Source organism: Cupressus sempervirens, chromosome 8, assembly GCF_028749045.1.
Source record: "Cupressus sempervirens isolate cs-2001-9-10 chromosome 8, ASM2874904v1, whole genome shotgun sequence".
Taxonomy (NCBI): domain Eukaryota; kingdom Viridiplantae; phylum Streptophyta; class Pinopsida; order Cupressales; family Cupressaceae; genus Cupressus; species Cupressus sempervirens.
This window is the reverse complement of record NC_143125.1, coordinates 457,841,005-457,863,780: the sequence shown is the minus strand read 5'-3', so window position 1 is coordinate 457,863,780 and position 22,776 is coordinate 457,841,005. Positions and strand designations below refer to the sequence as shown.

At 31.6% G+C, this 22,776-nt stretch overlaps 1 protein-coding gene across 2 annotated transcripts; it reads right to left on the bottom strand.

Moving 5' to 3' along the window:
* Positions 1–1,852: 1,852 nt before the first annotated feature.
* LOC149543204 (histone H2A-III-like) lies at positions 1,853–3,433 on the bottom strand. 2 transcript variants are annotated; one of them, XM_089796252.1, is made up of 3 exons: positions 3,305–3,433; positions 3,015–3,230; positions 1,853–2,383 (listed from the first exon to the last, which is right to left on the bottom strand). In XM_089796252.1, the coding sequence occupies exons 2-3, from the start codon at positions 3,222–3,224 to the stop codon at positions 2,159–2,161; spliced, it is 435 nt and encodes a 144-aa protein (XP_089652378.1). In that variant the 5' UTR covers positions 3,225–3,230; positions 3,305–3,433; the 3' UTR covers positions 1,853–2,158. The 2 variants fall into 2 exon arrangements, with proteins under 2 accessions (XP_089652378.1, XP_089652379.1); XM_089796253.1 differs by lacking the exon at positions 3,305–3,433 and having other exon boundaries at positions 1,970–2,383; positions 3,015–3,290.
* Positions 3,434–22,776: the final 19,343 nt, after the last annotated feature.

Below are 22,776 nucleotides of genomic sequence, written 5' to 3'. Positions count from 1 at the left end.
CGCTGAAACTGTTACATATTGTGCTAGTTGACTGATCATGGATTACCAGTTGAACTAGGAGGTTGAGGTTCGCCTCCCTTCTTTTGATATTGTACCTATCTTTTTGATCTATTGATTATTTAATTTAAAAAAATTTCTTTCTAGAATAATAAATTCTCATAATTATAAATGTCATATTAAATAAATATCTTTTATTGATGGAATATGCTCCATTATGGACATACTCTAACTCAAAACTATTTAATTTGGGAGAATAGATATAGAAGTTCAATTTTTAAAAAATGATTCTATTTAACTACTTTTAAAATTTATTCATTATAAAATTTCTCTACTTTTTATAAAATATATTACATATTAATAATCATATTCAATAAAATTAATACAAATTAAGTACATGCTATTATGTGTAATAGTAATTACGAGAGTAGGATAGTTTTAATAATATAATATATATAATCTTATAATATTACTAAATAATAATAGTATTTTTATAAAATAAAATTGCTATATGTTATAAAATATATCTTTATTTTTATGTTCATAAACATAAAAGTATTTTAAAAATAAAATTATAGAGTAGTAAGCACTTAATTAGGTATAATGTAGTGTAGTTTAATTAGGTAGAGTAGTAAAGTTAATAGTCTATTTTTTTCATTTAGAAAGATAAAAAAACATCATTATATTTTAACAAATAATTTTACTTTTCATTTATTTATTATATACTATTTGATAAATTGTAAGCTCTAAAATATCCTCAAAATCAGCGCCTAGAAACTCTAGATATATGAGTCAAATAAAGTTGTAGTAAAATAATTTCAAACATTAAAGATTTAAAAAAAAAAATAGAAATTAAAATTTAATAAAAAATACAAGTGCAAATGATTACAATAGTATCAAATACAATAATAAGACATTTATTTCCCTATTATTATAACAAGTGCCTGGCATGTACTTGCCCTTAGAATGAATTGTACTAGAAAATATATAATACACTTATCACTTTTCCTACTATATAATATTTAAGTATTATGTAATATGTAATATGTATTATAAATTAATATAATAGAAATTAACTCTATTTATTGAACATTTTTTTTACCGTGTACTATGTATAGCAAAATAAATAAAATGTAATATATAATTTGCTAATTATTATTTTTCATCAACAATTAATCAAAAAATAATTTAAATTGAATAATTTAAATGGTAATGTTTTAAATTTTAAATGACAATGTTAAATTTTAAATTAAGGGTACTTGTATTTCGATTTTAAAATTGATAAAAATATTAAAACTTTACAAAAATTGAAACTAGGTAAAAATGCTTGCATATAATTGATTAATATGTTCAAAACTAATTTACTAATCTCACATAACGAATAGGCAAGTACAATAAGTTAATAAACACACAATGACATATATTTTAAAAAATCTATTCAATCCATTGTAACCATTAAAAAAATTGAAAAAACTTATACTGATTTATAAATATTTTACTTATTGAAAATTACACAGTTTGCTTGCTTGGAGATTTTCTTATAAAATGAATAGATTCTCTCACTCTAAACCTCGAGGTTTTCTTATATAAGGGATGAACAGATTTTACACATAATTGAATCTAAAAATTAATTAGAATGAATAGTTAAAGAAATTCAGTAACCAAACGAATAAACTTTGATTAGATCGAAGTGCAAATCTCAAGTTTTCTGCAAGTTTCTCACAGATCCAGATTGCCTAATGAGTTGGAAAATTTTGAAGATGATAATAGATCCAACTGCTGAACAAACTGAACTTTCAAGGCGAGGGAAAAGTCTAATTCTTTGAATATATCAATCATAGAGCAAAACATGAAGTAAATAAATGAAAACCCAATTTTGATTAAACTGAATTGAAGAGCCAAATATCAAGTTTTTCCTTAGATATCCAGATTGTCTAATGAGGGGAAATTTTGAAGGCGATAATACACCCAATTGGGGAACAAACTGGAACTTTCAAGGCGATAGAAAAGTTCTTGACCAAACTAGCTCTTTGAATTTATCAACCATAGAGCAAAAACCATGAAGTAAACAAATCAAAATCCAAATTCCATTTGAAAAAAGCAATATCTGCCAAGCTAGAGCTTCCGGTGGATGGCAGTTGAGTAAAATAAAGAGAGAAAATTAGAACTCCTGAGACTCTGGGGCGTTTCTCTTAATAAGCATGGGCGCTGATCTCTGAGGAAGCAAAATCTGGTGGATGTTTGGGAGGACGCCACCTCCAGAGATTGTGACATTACCAAGAAGTTTGTTCAGCTCCTCATCATTCCTCACTGCCAACTCTATGTGCCTTGGTATTATTCTGCGCTTCCTGTTATCTCTCGCAGCATTCCCTGCCAGCTCCAACACCTGCATTATATTGTCTCTAGTGGTAAATGATGGTTTAATGATGATATTCTGATTCTTCTTACCAAAGTTCAAATTCATATTATTAAATATAATTGTTAAATTTTCATATTAAAGATGAACTCCTCTATAAATGACCTCACCTCATCTAGCTTGAATGAAATCACATTTACACTAAAAATAATACTTAAAATACAGTGTTCATGTTGGAGATGAGCTTCTCTGCATATGACCTCGTCTAACTTGGATGAAATACTTTTAACCCTAAGTTTTCTTAAAAAGACTTAAAACACAGTGTTCATGTGGATGATGAGCTTCCCTGCATATGACCTCATCTAACTTGGATGAAATACTTTTAGCCCCAAGTTTTTTTAAAAAACAGTGTTCATGACCTCACTTTGCTCGTGGTTAGCCCTTAGCCCGAATGGAATGAAGGCAAGGGCTGGATGAAATGCATTTAATCCCAATTTGAACTAAAATTATGACATTGCCGTTCAAATTCATGCTGAAATATTATTCAGCTGAACGTTCATGTTAAAGACGAGCTACAAATCAGATGAAAAGCATTTACGCCCTCATTTTCTTAAAGAATCAAAAATTTAAAAACCTAAGTTGAAAGAATTTAGGGTTTTACTTCTGCAGCAAGGTACTCCATAATAGCAGCGAGGTAAACAGGGGCGCCGGCTCCAATTCGAGGAGCATAACGGCCCCGCTTGAGGAATCTTGCAATTCTACCGACTGGAAAGGTGAGCCCCGCCTTCACAGATCTTGTTTTGGACTGCTTCACTGCTGGTGTTCCTCTTTTGGGCCTCCCCCCGCCTCTTCCTCTTCCTGTCCTTTCCATCACAACCTGAACCAGCACCACATGAACTCTGTCAGTAACAACATACCATGACTCAATCGAAGATAGCAAACCAACAGTACCTTGAAGAAAAAACAGCCAAAGATTGAATGAATTGTTGAATAAGGGCAGCGGGAGAGGAGAAAGATAAAGAAGTTTCTGTTAAAAGATTGTGACAAGGCGTGGGAGGCAAGCCGAGCGTCTTAAAAAAATGAAAAGGCGCGCTAAACACAGGCTCCTCATATTACTCTGTTCACTTCATTATTATTATTATTATTATTTTATTTTTATCCTGAAATCTCTTCCAAGCACATTATTATTATTATTATTATTTTATTTTTATCCTGAAATCTCTTTCAAGCCAATAAATGTAAAAATGTTTTGTAGGCTAATAGTCAAGAAAAGAAATAATGTGTTGTAGGCTAATAGTCTTCACTAAGTAGAATGCAATCTTAAATAGTTCTTGTATCTTTAAAATAGAGGGATTAATTTTTATTTTAAAAATAAAATATCTTGTTAATGGGCTTTCGGTTTGTAGGGTGAATTTGAATGGTTCTATAAGGGATGAGGTCAGTTGGAATCGTGTCTTGAGCAAATTTTGACAGAATGTATACCCTTAGTCCTTAGCTTAGTCAAAGAGGTTCCCAACCTCCAACAAGAAAATACAATTTTCTTTTTTGATTTTGTTGAGATTAAATTTATGAAATCTATACTTAGAAATGATTTAAGCATAATTGGAATTCTTTGTTGGTATTTTTCTCTTGAAATTACAATTTTGTTGTTTGTGGGTGTGTCATGATAGTTCCATTCTATGCTTTGAGTTAACAAGTTTGCCCAACCTCTTGGCTTCTTATGACACGTGTTGAAAGATAGTATTTCTCCACTAAACCCTAGAATAGACTTTGCATCAAAGTCAACTTATCTAAGGAAATCAAAGACTTTAATGAGTTATAGATTGGTGAGTAAAGCATATTTACCTCAATCTCCCATAAACTTGTTACAACAACTAAATTTTTAAGCATAAACGGGATCATATGTTCCTAATGACCCAAGCCAACTCTTACGCCTATTGGGGATGTTCACCCTAAAAATAATGAAGATGTGTGAACTAGAATAGGTGGAAAAAAGAATATTGCAATAACGATGTGAGAGGTCCACTTTCTACTAGGACTCAAAACAAAGCAACTAACCCTTAAATTTCCCTAATTGATAAAAAAACCTTAATACAACATACACAATTACCTATTACTTGCTTATAGGAATTTTAACCAGTACAATTTCTTTGTTAATTTATACAATTGGAAGTGACAAACTTGCATATTAGATCTAGATTGATATTGAAAGAATGATTTTTATTTATTTTTGAGAGTGTAAATTCTTGAATATTTTGGAGTGTTAGTGGATTTTTAATATTTTTTATTACAAAGTTCAAGGGCCATTAAATTAGAAGAATTACTAAAAGAGAGAGATAAGAGAACATTATTGTAGATAAAAAATATTATTTGGAATACTTAAAATAAGAGTACTTATTTTAAGGCTTGGGAGGCAAGTCATGCATCTTAAAAAATGATAAGGCACAATAAACACAGGCTCCTCATATTACCCTATTCACTTCTTTATTTTATTTTTTATTTTATCTTGAAATCTCTTAATGTTAAGAAATGTAAAAATGTGTTCTAGGCTAAAAGTCAAGAAAAGTAATAATGTCTTCTAGGCTAATAGTCAAGAAATATGCCTTCACAAGTAGAATGTAACCTTAAATAGTGCATGTATCATCATAATAGAGGGACTAACTTTTATTTACAAAAATATTTTCACAACAAAATGTCTTGTTAACATGCTTTTGGTTTGTAGGTGAAGTTGAATGGTTCTAAATGAATCTACTAATGTGGAGTGCAAAGGCTCACCATAAGGGATAAGGCTAGAATCACGCTTTGATTAGATTTTGACGAATTGGACAACTCTTAGTCCTTGACTTAGTCAAAGAGGTTCCCAACCTAAACAAGAAAAAATGATTTTTTTTTCAAGATTAAATTTATGAAGTCTATATTTGGGAATGATTTAAGCATATTTGGAATTCTTTGTTGGTACTTTTCTCTTGGAATTACGATTTGTTATTAGTGGGTCTATTACCATTGTTCCATTCTATGCTTTGTGTTAGCAAGTCTGCCCTACCTTTGTGCCTTTTATTATTCATGGTTGACATCTTAACATCTTATGACACATGTTGAAAGATATTATTTCTCCACCAATTCCTATAATATATTTTATATCAAAATCAACTTATCTACGGACCTCGAAGACTTTAATGAGTAATAGATTGGTGAGAAAAGCATATGTACCTCAATCTCCCAAAAGCTTGTTATAATGTTCAATTAAAATTTTGAGCATAAAAAGAAAAGATTATATCATTTGTTCCTAATGACCCAACTCAACTCTTAGGCCTATTGGGGATGTTCACACTAAAAAAATGAGGATGATTGAACTAGAAAAGGTAACAAAAATAATAATGCAATAATGGTACATGAGTGGTGCACTTTCTACTAAGACGAGCAAAAACCAAGCAACAAACCCTCAAATTTCCCTAATTGATAAAAATAAAGCTAAGGAGAGTATCATATATAATTAATGAATTCTATAAAGAAGTAGAAAATCCTTAATACAACATTAAATTTTTCTTATTGCTTGCTTACAAAAATTTTAACAACTACAATTTATTTGTTAAATTATACAATGGGAAGTGATAATCTTGCACATTAAATCTAGATTGATATTGAAAGAATGATTTTTATTTATGTTTGAGAGTGGAAGCTCCTCCATATTGTGGGGTTCTAGTATATTTTAAAATATTTTTTATTACAAAGTTCAAGGGGCATAAAAATAGAAAAATTACTTTAAAAGGGAGAACCTTATGGTAGACAAAATAAGATTATTTGAGATACTTCAAATAAGAATAACGTACATACACAATAAAATTGAGATTTGACAACTACAAGTGTATTAATGCTTCTTATACATGTGAGGTACAAATCTCGTTGTTGAATTCTAACAAAAACAACTTATAACAAAAAAACAAATACATAAGAATGCTTTATTTTATTATTTTAAATATATATTTTATTTATATGTGACTCAAGAAAAATATTGTGAGAAATTGTTAGGAGGAGAATAAACTATAGGAATAAAATTAGTAATAATGACTTCCTTCAATATCTAATAGGAAAAAGGAGCAACAAATAAAAAGTGTAATATTGTCTTCCTAACCCCCTCTTGAAGTCCTACAATAGTTTGCAGATGATACTTTCCTATTTGGAATCTCTTTTGTTATTGAAGCAAGGCAATGGAAGAATTTTTTGGATGACTACGCTCGCATGTTGGGACAAGTAATAAATTTCAATAAAAGAAAAAATAACATCTTCAATAAGGACCAAGATTTGTAGAGGAAGATCACCCAAGTGTTAGGTTGTCATGCTACTCATCTGCGTGATACTTGTCTGGGTCTCCCCCTCACTGTTAAGGAGGTAATTTCTCATTATTGAAACACTATCCTTCAAAGAATGCAGAGAAAGGTCATAGGTTGGAAAGGGCTAAGTAGATTAGACAAGCTTCAATTACTTACTGCTTCTCTACAAGGTATTCCGATCTACTTCCTCTCAGTATTTTAAATTTCCAAAACTATGGCAGATAGCTTGGAAAATATCTAAAGGAACTTCCTTTTGATGAGGGTTGAGGAAAAGGCCAAGATTATCCTTATTAATTTGGAGGCATGCCACAAACCAATAACTATGGGAGGCTTGTGAATGAGAAGAATAACCAATATTAATAAGGATCTCCTCACCAACATTGGTTGGTGTTTGGCTTGTGAGCATTAGGGGTTGAGGTGATATCATGCAAGCTACTAATTACTTCCATCACTCCTCTTTTGCTTACCTATTGTTTGATAATGACCTCCCTCCAGGTTCTAAAATATGAAATAATATTGTTAGGAGCAAGGGGTCCCTAAGAAAAGGTCTTAGATGGATTGTCAATAGAAGAGGCAAAATCATATTTTGGGAGGATAGTTGGTTGGGAGGTAAACCTCTTTGTGTGAGAAAATTCTACCATAATATGCATGATCTTAAAGAGAATAAAACCCATCGTTAAAGGTCATAATTATCCTCCCTAATAATGGATCGTGTTTCTTATTGTGAATCAACAATTAACCCATCATGCTTCTATTCTAGTGAAGAAGCCTTAGAGTCTCCTTAGAGGGGTAATAATCCCAATTTTCCATAGAAATTTATTTGGGATAAAAGTCACTCTGATTAAACTGTTCAGTCTTCCTACCTCCTTCTAGTTAGTTTTGTAGAGGCCCCTCCTTACTAGAAATACATTTTGAATTCTTATTTGCTCCCTAAGATCAAATTTCTTTTGGTGGGATAGCTTTCATGGTAAAATCCCAATCCTTGATAATTCAAAAAAAAGGGGTTCTTAGTTCCCTAACTGGTGTCACTACTAAATTTGAACCTGAATTGTGATAGTAGGACATTGCAATTGTAATGGATAACTATCACCCAAGCAACAGTACCAAGAATTGGCTCCCGTCGGATAGGTGTCAGACTTTTGGCGTTGGACATTGCGACAAAAACCTCGTTCATCACAATTATGATGATAAAAGTCATTGCAATTATGTAGAAGGTAGGGTAAATAATCACTATGACATTATTGTAATTATGATAGGCTGGTATCGCAATTGCGACATCAAACAATTTCAATTTTTTGTCCTAATAATGACAATTGTGCTATATGACCAACACTCAACCATCAGAATGGCCATCACAACCATGATGGTAGGAAAAAATAGTGCCGTGGGTGTGACGACAATGCTCTTGTTCTAATGACCTTCCATCAGATAGACCGTCACAATTGCGACGACTATTGATATATTGAATTTTTTTTTGTTATTCTTTGCTAGAAATAAATTTTACTATGTTGATCACACATGTACACTGTTTAGCATAGGTCATGCAATTTCCTCTTTGACCCCTATCACAAAGATTATGTTTGACATTCTTCTAAGTTGTCTGATTGATACTGCTTCTGCTCAAGTGTTTCACAGATAGTGTTACATTTCCATTTCCTTTTTATACTATTGTAGATAAGAAGCCCAACATAATGATTATTTTTCCATGAAAGAATTTGTGGATTCAACATACATGTTATGTGCATCATTAGTTTATTGAGGACTTGACATGAAAACAGGCAAACCATCGCCAAAAGGCCACTTGGAAACATTTAGCAGTCGTCTGCCTATTTTCATGTCAAGTCCTCAACAAACTAATGTTGCACACAAAATGTATGTTGAATCCATGGCTTTCTCCATGGAGAAATAATCATGATGTTAGGCTTCTTATCTATAGTAATATAAAAAGGAAATGGAAATGCAACACTATATGTGAAACACTTGAGTAGAATTAGTATCAATCAGACAACTTAGAAGAATGTCTTACACAATCTCTATGAGAGGGGCCAAAGAGGAAACTACATGACTTGCACTAAACAACATACATGTGTGATCAACATAGTAAAATGTAGTTCTAACAAAGAAACATAAATTTTTTTAAAACATGTTCTTCAGATATTTTCCTCTCGGTATCATTCAATGTTATATCTGATGTCTTGACACATGATGAGATATTGTGTTGTATTTACTTATCTACACATCTGCCAAGGGATTTACCACACCTTTATATTTCTTAACATTGCTTTTATAAGATCCTTTCAACATGGTGCAACTTCATTCATGTAGCACAAATCTCATCCTTTTGAAGCACACTCCATTTGCTCTCCTACAAGTCTACCTAATATTGTAAATGTCCTCAATTGCACAAGGTCTACTTTAACTATTTTATTCTAAATCTATTTGTATTTTATTATCTTTTTATAATAGCTGATTTCAATAGAAAATATTTAATACATAACATTATATACATATCCCCTAAAATCAATGAGACCAGTTGCTTCTGTCATAGTTCGAGTTCGTCTTGTTGTTAATGGTGTCACTAGAGCTCCTTTTCTTTTGTTGATCGACTTTGCCTATTGGTGTTTCAATGGGGGATGTGTGTCTTCCTTTCTCATCTCTTTCTTGGAGGTTCCTCTTTCTCATATGGTTTTGGTCACAACTTCTGTTGGTGTGGTTGTCCCTGTGGTTGCTAAGATTTGAACTTTGCAAGCATGTATATTCCATCTTTGAATTAGTATGTTGTGACAAGGCTCATTGAACATAACATAGATCAAACTAATATTCAACAGAGGTTAATGAAAATTAAATCACAAAAATTAATCAAAATGTAGTACAAAGACAATATGAGAAAATATTACATGTGAGAGTTCAGGAAAAATTATGGAAGCATGCAAAGATTTTACACAAAGAATAACACGCTTTGATTCTTCCACTACCATGAGGGATACATGTTTGCTTTTCAAAATATGAAAGAACATCTTGTACTTTCTAGCTTCTACTATGGAGGGATGGGATATTGGGAAACTTCTCGTTCTTCATCTATTGAGTATGAAATACCCTCTTGACTAGTATGCATTTGTGAAAGAATATTAAACATGGAATCATGGTCATCAGTAGTATAACAAATGTTTAGCAACAAAGTGTCTAATTTTTTTGAAGTGATTTTTATTCTATAATTTTGATACATGTCGAGTCCATATATTCGAGGAATAATTCACATTGAATCATGTGACAAATCTGGGTTATCAATATCAAGTAGTTTGTGGTATCAAGTTTATGTTCTATGGAATGCTTGAAAGGCTCCCATCATGCTAAGACATTCCTGTAACTAATGGATTTGTCCCAACACTGTAAGTAGAAGCTTAAAATTAGCATACTGAATAAGCTCACAATCAAAAAGAAAAGATGAAATGTGGACAAGTCAGATATGTAATGGACAAGTCACTAGTTTAGGTCTCAATTTAGGTCCAAATGTAATAGTAATCAGTAATTGTTTCAAGTCCAAATTATCTTCTAAATAAATAGAGTCATTCACCATAATTTAAAGATCATTTCTATTTAAAAATGTAGGGAAAATGAGAGGGTTTGAAGACCATTTCCATTCCTTTATTATTGAAGGTGATAGAGATCAGTCCCTATCATTTATCATTTGAAACCCTAAGCTGAGAGAACTCTAGCAGCCACACATTAGTTATTTGGAGCCTAAGTCTAGGCAACTGCCAGCTGGGTGATTCAATTTCAATCAATTACCAGTAATAAAATCTCAACTCCAAACCTTTACCAAAACTAAAATTCTATTTTTTGGACATCTGGAAGTCTTTAATATTGAGTTAAATTTGATTGCAAGTCTCATTATGACCATGTATTAGCAAGACAAGACCTTGATTTCAGATTGGATGTTGGTAAATAATGATTCAAATCTAACTACAACCTTCATATCCAAGGAAGATAGTTATATTTCATCCATTCATCACCATTTGGTGAGGTCTACATTCATTTCTAGAATTTGTTTTAACTTCTTACTAGATCTCATTCTCAAATTTTACGAATGTCTTTTGGACTAATGATAGGATGAAATCAATTTGGCAATAAAGTGTAACAATGAAATTATAAATTCAAATTTTGCAGAATACCTTAACATCTATTCGAATGTATTGAACATCTTCAATTTTTTGCAAACAAAAAGATGTTAAGAACAATTCCAGAAATAATATATTTGAACATACTTGCAGTAGAAGCCAATGCACAAATATGATTCCGATGATATGATTATGAAGCACAAATCTCCAATAATGATGAAACTAGAAATTTTGTTCTAATAGGATTTGTATTCTATAGATTTAATTTAGAAAATGGTAAATTTATTTATAGACTGGGTAATGGTTCTTCATGTCTCTACAATAATCATATTAGATGTCCATTCACTACCTATATTATTGAAATAGTCTTGCAACTCAACTTCTATAAATTGAGGTATGACTTTCCTTTTGAAATAAGGAACCTAAGGCTCATTTGAAGTATGTGGTGAGCCAAAACTATTGCTAGCATTGTTAGCAAGAGCACCAATGTCTTCATTTGCTTCTTTATCATCATTGATTTCATGTATTTTACTGGAACTGTGAGTAAGGTAGCATGTGCTCTTTGATGCATTACCACTTGCTATTTTAAGAAGTATTTGGTTATTTCATGTCTCATTAGATGTCATAAGTTGCTTGCATCTAGCACCCTCTTTTGTCTCAATCCTCTTTTTAGCTTTGTCTAGGCCAATATTGGTGATAGCCAAGATGCCATCAAAATCCACTTTACTATTTGTCATTTTTGCATCATCTATGGTCTTCATGGTTGGATCTGCTAGTAACGACAAAGAGTTACCTAATTCCAAATTTGAATTTCCCTGACTGCCATCCAAATTATGCCCTCCAAAAGCTATCTTTGAGTTAGAAACACTTGATACTAAACAATTCGAATATTCCTTAGTGAGTTCTAGTACCCAGTGGACTTGTTTCTTTTCATTTTTAGTTAATGTATTAAGTCACTCTATTGGTCTTATCATTTGCCTTTGTTTCTATTATGATTGACATTTCTTTCCATTTTTCATGTTTGGGCAAGTTTGCTATATGACTATCTCCTTTGGATTTGGAGTCATAATTAGTATGTTTCTTGAGTCTTCATAGGTTAGTGTATTAGTTGTTTCAATTCATGTTATTAAGTGTTCAATTAATATCATGTTGACCAAGTTCATGTTTTGAGCAATGTGGGTCAAATAAAGTCTAAACGTGAAAAATGTCATGTAAGGCCATAAGTGTAGTGGTAAAAGGTCATAATAAGCTTTTGGACCTATTTAGGGTGCCAAGAAAGCATGCAAAAGCATAAAATCCAAAATGTACCAAAAAAAAGAAGTAAAAAATTGTCCAAAAAAAGTTGTTGTCAGCATTTTTGCAAAGTGACAAGTTTTGGGGAGATGGAACGTCATCCATCTTGGATGAGCCCTTAGAGGAGGTGAAAGGTCATGTTTTTGAATAAAATAATGTAATCTTAGGTAGAAGATATAGAGAGACGAGATATGGAAAAGAAAGATGAAAAAAACCATGGTGTATAATCTTGTATAATAAATCAATTATTTTTTGAAATTTTTCTAATGTACTGGTGTTTGAATTACAATCCTTGTATCTTCTCTCATATCTCATTCTATAGTGATTCTTGAGCTCCTTATATATAGTAATGAAGTTTAGAGTTATTTATGATGTTATAGGTGTGCATAACATCATTGGGTTTTGCTAAAGTTCTCATTGTTCACTGTTTTAGACAACAAATTATGTACCTTGTTAGAGTGAAATACCTCTTTAACTACATATTACCACTAAATGGAGTTAAGGGAGTTGAGAATGTGTTCTTGGCTTATTTTTATTGCTATATAATAGTTTAACACCAATTTTTTTTTTCTTTTATTAGAGGTGGCCAAGAATCAATAGGTATTTGTTGTTGCATGTGTAATACAATAAAACAACATTATGGAAAAATGTGACAAAATTTGTCTAGAGTTGCATGTGAGAAGAAAAGTTTGTATCCACTCATGGGATGTTGGAGAATCTAATGGAAGGGTTGGCAGTTGAGATGATGGAGGTTTGAGATTGGTTTCTTAAAATAACCATGAAACCCTCATTGAAGGAAAGGGTTTGAAGTTTTGATTATCTCCTCAATAGCTAGGAGTCCACAAGTTGGAAGTTGGAAAGCTTTTGGTAAGGTAAATGCATATCCAAGTTCATTAATTAACAAGCTAAATGCATAGACAAGTTAGAACCTAACATTTTGAAATTGGAAAGAGTTCATTAATGGGTGTTTGAATCTGCCTTTAGTTTTAGTAAATATTTGGAAGCATTTGATTTCTTACCTAAATCCCAAGGTAGGGCTACAAGGAAGAGCCCTTATTAGGTTTGTTTATTCAGTCCATTGTCACGTCTGCAATCTGACATACTTTATGGGAATTTGTTCTCCTCCATAATGTCTATATAATGTTTGTTATGTACTCTCCAGATAGAAGTTGTGAACAAAAGTTTGTAAGTTGAATGTAGAAATGTGTAACAAAGTTATATAATGTAAGAGTTGAAGCTCAAATAGACGTTCAATCGATGTAATGCTTTATTTTGATATATAATCTTGTGTGCATCTTTTTGCTGCCCCTCTTCATTCCTACATTATAGATATGGAATTAAAAAAGAGAGGAGACTTCACAAACATGGTCTTGATGAAAAGCAGTAAAGACTTAAGGAAAAGAAAAAGATGTAAACATGATCTTTGTTCAGTGAAAATGATCTAAAATGTTGACAAAAAACCCTTCGAAAAGATCAAAGATGCAAATATGATCTTGTTGACTATTGGCTAATGAAGGTATGTAATTGTTGTCATTTATATTGGTAACACATGATGTGCATGCTTGTAGAAAACCTTAGAAATAAAGATACTTAGCTTTTGGTACTCAGAAAACTGTCTAAGTATGACATTGGTTTACAACACTGTATTTTTTTGTATGTAACTTGTTACTAACGTCATATTATGACTAACGAGGTTACATGGAGAAAGCAAGAAGTATGTTGGACATGTGGCTAACGTTGTGTGTAGGAATACTAACTCTAACACTTGTTATTCAAGTTTTAGTGAAAGCAGTTTTGGGATTATCAGTTAGGAATAGAGAGCAATATTTATCGTATAACTTGTTTATATGATGTTATTTCTGGAAGAGAGGTTAAATGTAGATGGTATACATATTGATGATGATGTGTACAACCTTAGACATCAGTATAGACTGTATGGATAAAAGATATTCAAGATTTACCAAACATTAGAATTAGAGGTAAAGGAATTATTTTGTTTACAAAATAAGTACTTAACCAATTAGGGCTGACATCCTAGATGTTTACCCTAAGTTGGAAAATTATATTATGGTCTTAGCTGACCTTGCAACAATTTGTGAAAAGGCATGGTATTTATGCAAAGGACATCTTGCAAAAAGAAATGTGCAATTGTATTGTAATAAGTGATATGTGAACTTTATGTGAAGCGATGTATGCAAAGTTTTGAGAGCCTTATTTTGTGATCTGAGATCTAGATGAGCCAGAGATTAGTCAAGAAGGAAGTTACAAAACTATTATACCTAAAGGCTAATTACTTGTTTGGGCAGTGAGCTCTTGTTGTAATTGGAAGTGCATGTTTGGCTAGTGGGCTCATCTTGCATCTATTGTACTACAACTCCTAATAGCATTGGAATCTCCTAATAGGGACTCTCTATATCAAATTGTCTCATTGACTCCTAATAGGAACCATCCTATAACAAGGAACATATATATCAGTATATTATCTAGTGGGTATCATCCCCACCAGGGTTTCCCTGGTTAACGAAATATGGTGTTGAGTTCTCTTTATGCATGATTATTATTTGTATTCAACATTACTTTTTTAATTTGTTATGCATGGTACAAAGTAATTAATAATATCTAGTTGGCAAAAAAAGTTTGTAGAATATTGATTTAACCCCCCTGCCCTTAGTATTCCCTATTTCTAACAATCAGTATCAGAGCACAGTTACTTAGACGAGCTTACCAACTTGAGTAAGATCCCTATGGATATGGAACAGTTGGTGAAGAACCTTGAAGAGGCATTTGAATAGATTGATCTCCTTACTAAAGAAAGAGATAAGCTAAAAGATAGATATGAAGACTCCAAAGTATACATTGGACAACTGAAGGACAAGATTGAACATCTTAAATCCAAGCCTAAAACTACTGAATCTAAAGTTGAAGATGATGAATATTCAAAGCTAAAAATAGAGTACAGGATCTTGAAGCATGAATTGAAGATTACCAATCTAAATTTGAGCTTGAAGAGTGATCCTAGCAAAGTTGAATATGATTTGAAGATTGAAAATTCAGATCTTAGAGCCAATCTAGAAAAGATGACATCTGAGCTTGAAGAATTAAGAGAAGATCATGAAGAACTTCAAAAGTACAACACTATTGTGAAAGGTGAATTGACTCAAAGAAAAGTACAACTTGAAAAGATTTATTCTAGCAGAGAAAATCTTGATGATTCAATTTCAATATAGAGACCTACCTATGATAAGATTGGTCTTGGTTATCTATTTAACATGTCTGCAAAGAAACTTGAAAATAGACCAGATCTGAAAGAAAAAGATAAATCCGATGATAAGATTGAATCTAGTCAATCTTCTGAGAAACCCAAAAAAGTTGGACAAGACAAGGAAGCTGAGATATTGCATGAACCAAAGCAAGATGAATCTCCTAAGGAAACTAGGTATGAATTGAGAGGTAAATTTTTTTAATGTAATGAAATAGGTCATATGAAAAGAGATTGTACAAATAAGTAATTCAATCATGTTGCAAATTTTTATTGTCATAATTCTCATGGTATGGGTCATAAAGTAATTGATTGTAGGAAATCTAGATATGATAATGATACAAGGAATTATAGAATGTCTAGAAATACTGATCCTATAGATAGAAGAAAATCTAATGAGAGAACATCAAGAGAAGGAAGACCCTTATGAAGAAAGAAGGCAGATCGTGTGTTATAAGTGTAATAAATTTGGACACATAACTTGGAATTATCATGCACCTATTGATCAACAAAATCCTAGAAGTTGAACTCTAGTATGTCTATTATGCAATAACTTTGGACATACAAAAAAGTATTTTGGAATGGATAAAAACTTTGTAGATAGAAGGAACAATGGAAAAAACTTCAGAAATAGAAGGAACAGTGGAAGAAATGTCAGAAGTAACAAAAGGAATCATGAACAGAACTCTAGAGCTAAGAAAGACAATGAGGAACAAACAAATGTAGTCAACGAACTTAATGAGGCATTTATGAAGGGGTTGAATATTTTTAAAGAAAAGTTAGATAATGCAGAGACAGGAAAATTGAAGTCAGTAATTGAGTTTGATTCAACTAAGTTGAATTAATTTTAATCACCACACCAAAATTTGAAACTTCATTTAGAGATCAAACTATGGGTAGTGAAGTTGGGAAGGTGTATCAAGATAAGTTTAGATTGTAGCTAAGCTCACTTGCAAATTGGAGCTTATCAGAACTTGTTACAAAGGAATTAAGAGTTATTGTTATAATAAAGAAAGTTAATTCTATAGAAGAAGATGAGAACTATGTTTTTACAAAAAAATTCATAGAGCGAAGTTCCTTGGAGCATTTTCATGATGCAAGGAAGCTATGGTAAACCTTGAGTAGCATTTGAAGATTGAACAAATAATTTGAATAGATATTTGATTTTAGAATGTAACTGATATATTTTTTGTGTTTGAAAAGTATGCAATTAATGCAAGTTTGAATTGAATGAATAAAATGGAATACAAACTTGATTACCACTTTCTTGCGATCACATCAGAAGCATAGAGCACTCAGAAGCAACTTGACAATGCAATTTCAAACTAAATCCTATTTCAAAAAGAGGTATTTTTAAATTTCTTTGCAATTTTTTTTGATAAAGTTATATTTGATAAAATCATGGATATATCAATAGTTCATAGTGTTGAGAATGAGGAGAGACCAAAATTGAAGGTTGTTTCCATGAAACCCATAGAAGGAAACCCTAATTCAACATTATCTATTACTCTGAACAATGTAGTGTATTTGGAAGATGTAGGAAGTTATCTTTATAGGAAGTTTGAAACTATTGGGAGCGAGTATATGAACAAAGATATCAGTAAAGCTTGGATTTGAACATTTGAAAGAACTAGACCTATCCAAATATCACTTTTACTAAGAATTGGATAGCGAAGAATGGAATCAGATCATACTAAGTAGAATTCATGACATGGAAAATTGTGGATGGAAGACAATGTATTTGACATTTCACCTAACCTTATTAATGAGGTAACTGGTCTTAGCAAACAAGGCAGTGTACCTATAGGTGAGAAATTAGTTAAGAAGAAGGTTGAGAGCTACATTACGATTGTTTATAATGGGAAGGCCATGGTGATTAGCACCATTAAACAAGATGATGTAAGATTCCTAAGCATAATCATTGCCTATTCCATTTGGGAAAATCCTAAGATTGATGAATTATCAACAAGATTCATCTATGTAGCTTATTAGATTTGTGTAGAGAAAGAACAAGTTAACCTTAGTGAAAATTTGAGAGTGCAACTCCTTGAAAACTTAGTGAAAATCAAGAGGACTAAGAATGGTGTGTCTAGATTCCAATCATTGATCAATCATATATTCTTTCATGTAATTTAGAGATTTCCATACTTATCAGTTACAAATATTATGAGTAGTGAGGGATGTACAATGGAAAAGATTAGAGATGTATGTAGAAGACATCCAGTAGAAAAAATCTTGGACAATGAAAATTTGATCATGAAAACATTTCATAATGGGATGAAACAAAGATTTAGAATTGCACCTACAATCGTAGATAGATTCACAAATGATATATGTGTTATGGTTGATAAAAATTTAACTCATATTCAAGTAGTAGAATGTTGGAAAACATTCCTTGATCCCTTAAGTTATGAGTTAAGTGATGATGTAGTAATTGGATATATTGATCTATTGTTGAATTCCATAAAGGACAAAGTTGAGTACATATTTGGGACATATGAAGAGAATACCTAGTTAGCTTATCAAGCATCCTTAGAGAAAGCATCTCACAAAAAGATTGAGAGAATAATGAAGAAAACTCTAACTGAGGTCAGTATGACAAAAAGTGAATCATAGGTAGTTAGGCAAACAATGAAACAAGGAATAATATATGTGCAACCATTATCAGTTGGGCAACCATCTAGTGTGTTAATTGCTAAAAATCCTTTAGAATAGAGCATTCAATATGCTATAGTATCAACTAAACAACCATGTGAGTCAAAGAGAAATTATGAAAGATAAGTAGAAGCTATGACTACCAAGACTAAAAGAATCAAGCAATAGGCTACTAGACTAGGAGAAAGACAGAAGTCATTGTTGACAATTGTGGAATCTAGTGAAAAAGAAGACAGAGAAGAAGAGAAAGTGAAATAGGTAGAAAAAGTTACTGTTTCTAAATAGACAGTAGGAAAGAAAGGCAACCTTGGAAGCTGAACATTGAGAAGATCAATTTAGCCATTGCAAATGAAGGGAACTTTTTCAGATGAAAAAATTCCATGATTTATATAATGATATTGAGAAAGATCAGATTGATATCTCTACTATGAGATATATGATTGCTAACAATCTAAAACTTGAGGATATTGAAGGTATAGTAAATCAAAAAGTCTATGACAGACTTATAGAGAAGAAAGCACTAGCTCAGGAAGAGGATATGGAACTTCATAAGTCTATGTTAAGGACTATATGCAAAATAGATGATGAGGAAGAAGTCAAGAAATTGTTGAACAAGTTGGTACCCTACTTGAGGAACAAGTTGAGACAATTTCTATTTATGGAAGGTGAGAATAATACAATAAGGAGTAAAACAATTGCAACTATTAGTCAGATGATGACATAGTCAAAGGCAACACCTACACTAGCACCCAAAACTTTGAAAGTGTCAGTAAGTGTTGACACTATGCAAATTGACTAGTAGACCAATGCTACTATCAACATTGATGATACTAACCCTCTTGAAAGTTTCAATCAACTTGAATCTTAGGCCGAGGTCATTCAAGATTAGTTGAAACAAATTGAAGAAGAAAAGAGGCAATTAGAGTTAGAAAAGAGAAAGATCGAAGAAGGCAAGTAGAAATTGCTTGAAGAAGAAATAAAAAGAAGAGTACAAGAAGAAAAGAAGAAAATAGTAGAGGAGGAAGAAAGGAAAGAGAAGGAAAGAAAAGAAAAGGAGGAGAAAGAGAAAGAAGAGAGAAGAGCTAAGGAGGTAGTAGAGAAGAAGAAAAAGGAAGATGAAACTAAATCATCTGGTTCATCTACTTCACTTTCACTTGCTATCCTAACACGTGATGATGATGATCAAATTGATTTGATCTCATCTCTGAAAAAATTGATTAAGAAGAACAAAAAAGTAAAGAACTTACAAAGAACCTTAATGGATTTATTTGACAGATCACATAGTACTCTAATAATTAACCATATAAAGGCAGATCTTGAATAGAAGGCACAAGTAGTGTTAAAGTCTTTTGATGAGGAATTTACAAATCTATTGAATGCTGCGGAGTTCAAGACCTAGATTTCTCATGATGCTAATTTATTTAGCACCATTTGTCAAAATATCAAGAATGATTTGCTAAAGCTTGATACTTGTATCAAAGAACTTCAAAGATGTCAACAAGATGGTAAGGTATTTTACATTAAGTTTACTTTATCTCATAATTTCACCAAGTATTTTGACAACAATATTGAAGGAAAATCGAGTGAGTTAGAAGCTCTAACAAGCCAGATACACCAAACTTCCAACAAAGTTGATGACTTTGAAGGACAAGTGGCTGGTGTTCATAGTGATATTAGGAAATTAGAACTCGAGAAAGAACAAAATTTGAAGAGATTATTAGAATTTAGAGTGTCTATTGCTCTGAAGATATCAACTATTGAGAAATAGTTGGAGGAATGTGTCAAAGCTAAGGACAACTATTCAAATTTCTTTTACTCTGATCTCAATGCAGTTGAGATTGCATCATATTCCCTACGCACAATTCCTACTTCTACTAAAAAAACCAAGGATACATGAGTAAAAGGTTTGAATAGTCTCAAGGCAAGTTTTGATGATTGCATGAAGATGTTATCAGCTTAAGGCATATGAACAGAGTTTTTGACAGAAGATGAATAGTTTTGACATTTTTTTGACATTATGACCTTTGTCATTAATGTCAAAGGGAGAGAAGATGCATATGAAAATTGTAAGAAAGGTAAGTATGAAATCATATTGAAAGGGGAGCATGTGTAAGATGGATAAGTTGTAAAAGATGATTAATGTATTAATACTATAATGTTTTCGAAAAGTTTTTGATACTTAGCCAATTTCCCATATTTTATTGCCATTAGTGCCAAAGGGGGAGATTTTTGACAATTGGCTAATGAAGATATGTAATTGTTTTCATTTATGGAAACACATGATGTACATTCTTATAGAAAACCTCAAAAATAAAGATACTTAGCTTTTGATACCTAGAAAATTGTCTAAGTATGAATTGGTTTACAATAGTGTATTGTTTTGTATGTAACTTGTTACTGATGTCATATTATGATTAATGAGGTTACATGCAAGAAGAAGGAAGTATGTTGGACATGTGGCTAACATCATGTGCAAGAATACTAACTCTAACACTTGTTATTCAAGTTTTAGTGAAAGCAGTTATGTGATTATCAGTCAGGAACAAAGAACAATATTTAATATATAACTTATTTATATGATGTTATTTTTGGAAAAAATATTAAATGTAAATTTTATACATATTGATGATGATGTGTATAACCTTAGACACCAGTCTAGACTATATGAATAAAATATATTCAAGATTTATTGAACATCAAACTTGGAGGTAAAGGAATTATTTTGTTTACAAATAATTACTTGACCAATTAGGGCCAATATCCTAGATGTTTACTCTAAGTTGGAAAGTACATTATGGTCTTAGCCAACCTATCAACAATTTTTGAAAAGGCATTGCATTTATGCAAAGGACATCTTGCGAAAAGAAGTGTGTAATTATATTATAATAAGTGATATTTCAAACTTTTTGTGAAGTGATATATGAGAAGTTTTGAGAACCTGATTTTGTGATTTGAGATCTAGCTAAAGTCAAAGATTAGTAATGAAGGAAGTTACAACACCTTTATACTTAAAGATTAATTACTTGTTTGGGTAGTGAGCTCTTCTTGTAATTGGAAGTGCATGTTTAGGTAGTGGGCTAATCTTGCATCTATTGTACTAAAACTCCTAACAGGGTTCATATCTCCCAAGAGGGATTCAAAGTCTCCTAATAAGGACTCTCTATAATGAATTTTATCATTGACTCCTAACAATGTCCATCCTCTAACAAGGACCATATATATTAGTATATTATCTAGTGGGTATCATCCCCACCGTTGTTATCCCTTGGCCAGGGTTTCCCTAGTTAACAAATATGGTGTTATGAGGTCTCTTTATGCATGGTTCAACATCACTTATTTACTTTCTTATGCATGGTACAAAGTAATTAATAATATCAAGTTGGCAACAAAAGTTTGTAGAATACTGATTCACCCTCCCTCTCAGTATTCCCCATTTCTAATAGATCTTTGTTCATTGAGATTGATCTAAGATATTGCTCATAAAAATTAAGGAGGGAGGGTTAAAAAAGCAATTACATAGTCTTCATTCATAATCATGTTGATCAGAAAGCCAATACTATGAATTTAAAAGCAATCTCTTTTGTATCAGATCACTAATGAAAAATACAATAATTATAAATTACTGAATGTACACAACTAAATCTAAAACTAATCTTATAATGAAACTTGATGACGTAAAGAATTCACAAAACTTACAGATTCCTCAACACCCCTAGAACACCAAAGAAGAAATATCTTCTTTCTGCATCATTTGCATTAGTTGAAAACAACTTGTGCTCTCCCTTGGATGCCCTTGAACTAAACAAAATTCAAACCTTTTTAAGAGAAATGAATGCATGGATAAAGAGAAGAGACCATACTATACTTTACTATATTAAAGGTAGGTGTTAGATTGTACCATTGTGATAAATTCGATGACAGGAAGAATATAAAGGATGGGACAAGTGTCTACATCTATAATGCATTGAATGCGAGGTTTCAAATCTACATAAGATTATGATTTTGAATGTTGTGCAAGGATAACAAAAATTTCAATGATATTAATCTACATTTGAGAATGGTCTACAAATTGACCAGTAGAAAAGCATGAAACATCATAAAATATTAAAATGAAAAGATGAACTTGGCATTTGGAAACAATAACTTGGCATGTCTCCCAATTTACAACAAAAGTTATCAAATGCAATCAAGTGAACTTGGCATTTGGAAACAATAACTTGGCATGTCTCCCAATTTACAAAAAAAGTTATCAAATGCAATCAAACATGATTGCAGATAAATAGAAACAATAGAATACCTTGGAGAATGCAATCATTTATTTTTCCTTTTTGTTTCTTTTTTTATTTAACATAAACATCAATAAACATAAACATCAATCATTATCAAATAAGTTACATAAGTTCACATGAATCATTTCTTTTTCCTTTTTGTTTCTTTTTTAATTTTTCCCTATATTGTTGCTGAGGCATATCCATGTTGTCATTGATATTTTTTCTCACCCATGGATGTGCACTTTGTGTCCTTTGCAAAGGTTGGTCATCTGTAATAACAAATAAAAAGGTTAAATTTTAAAAAATTGAGACTTTAAAGATTTTAACAAACATGTCATCCTCTTTACCTTATCTAACCATATAATCTTGCCCGCAAAATTGGACCTCAACACGCTCATCATTTGCATCCCCTGTAATTGCAATACAAGATGTTTTCATAATCCCAACACATATTATAGTTAAATTTGTATTAATACACAAAATTAAATTTAAAATG

Bases quoted from the DNA above. Each gene is read 5' to 3' on its own strand.
- LOC149543204 (XM_089796252.1), bottom strand. From the start codon at position 3,224: ATGGAAAGGACAGGAAGAGGAAGAGGCGGGGGGAGGCCCAAAAGAGGA. The intron at 2,384-3,014 runs GTAAAACCCTAA...AATATAATGCAG, and splicing joins TGGAGTACCTTGCTGCAGAA to GTGTTGGAGCTGGCAGGGAA.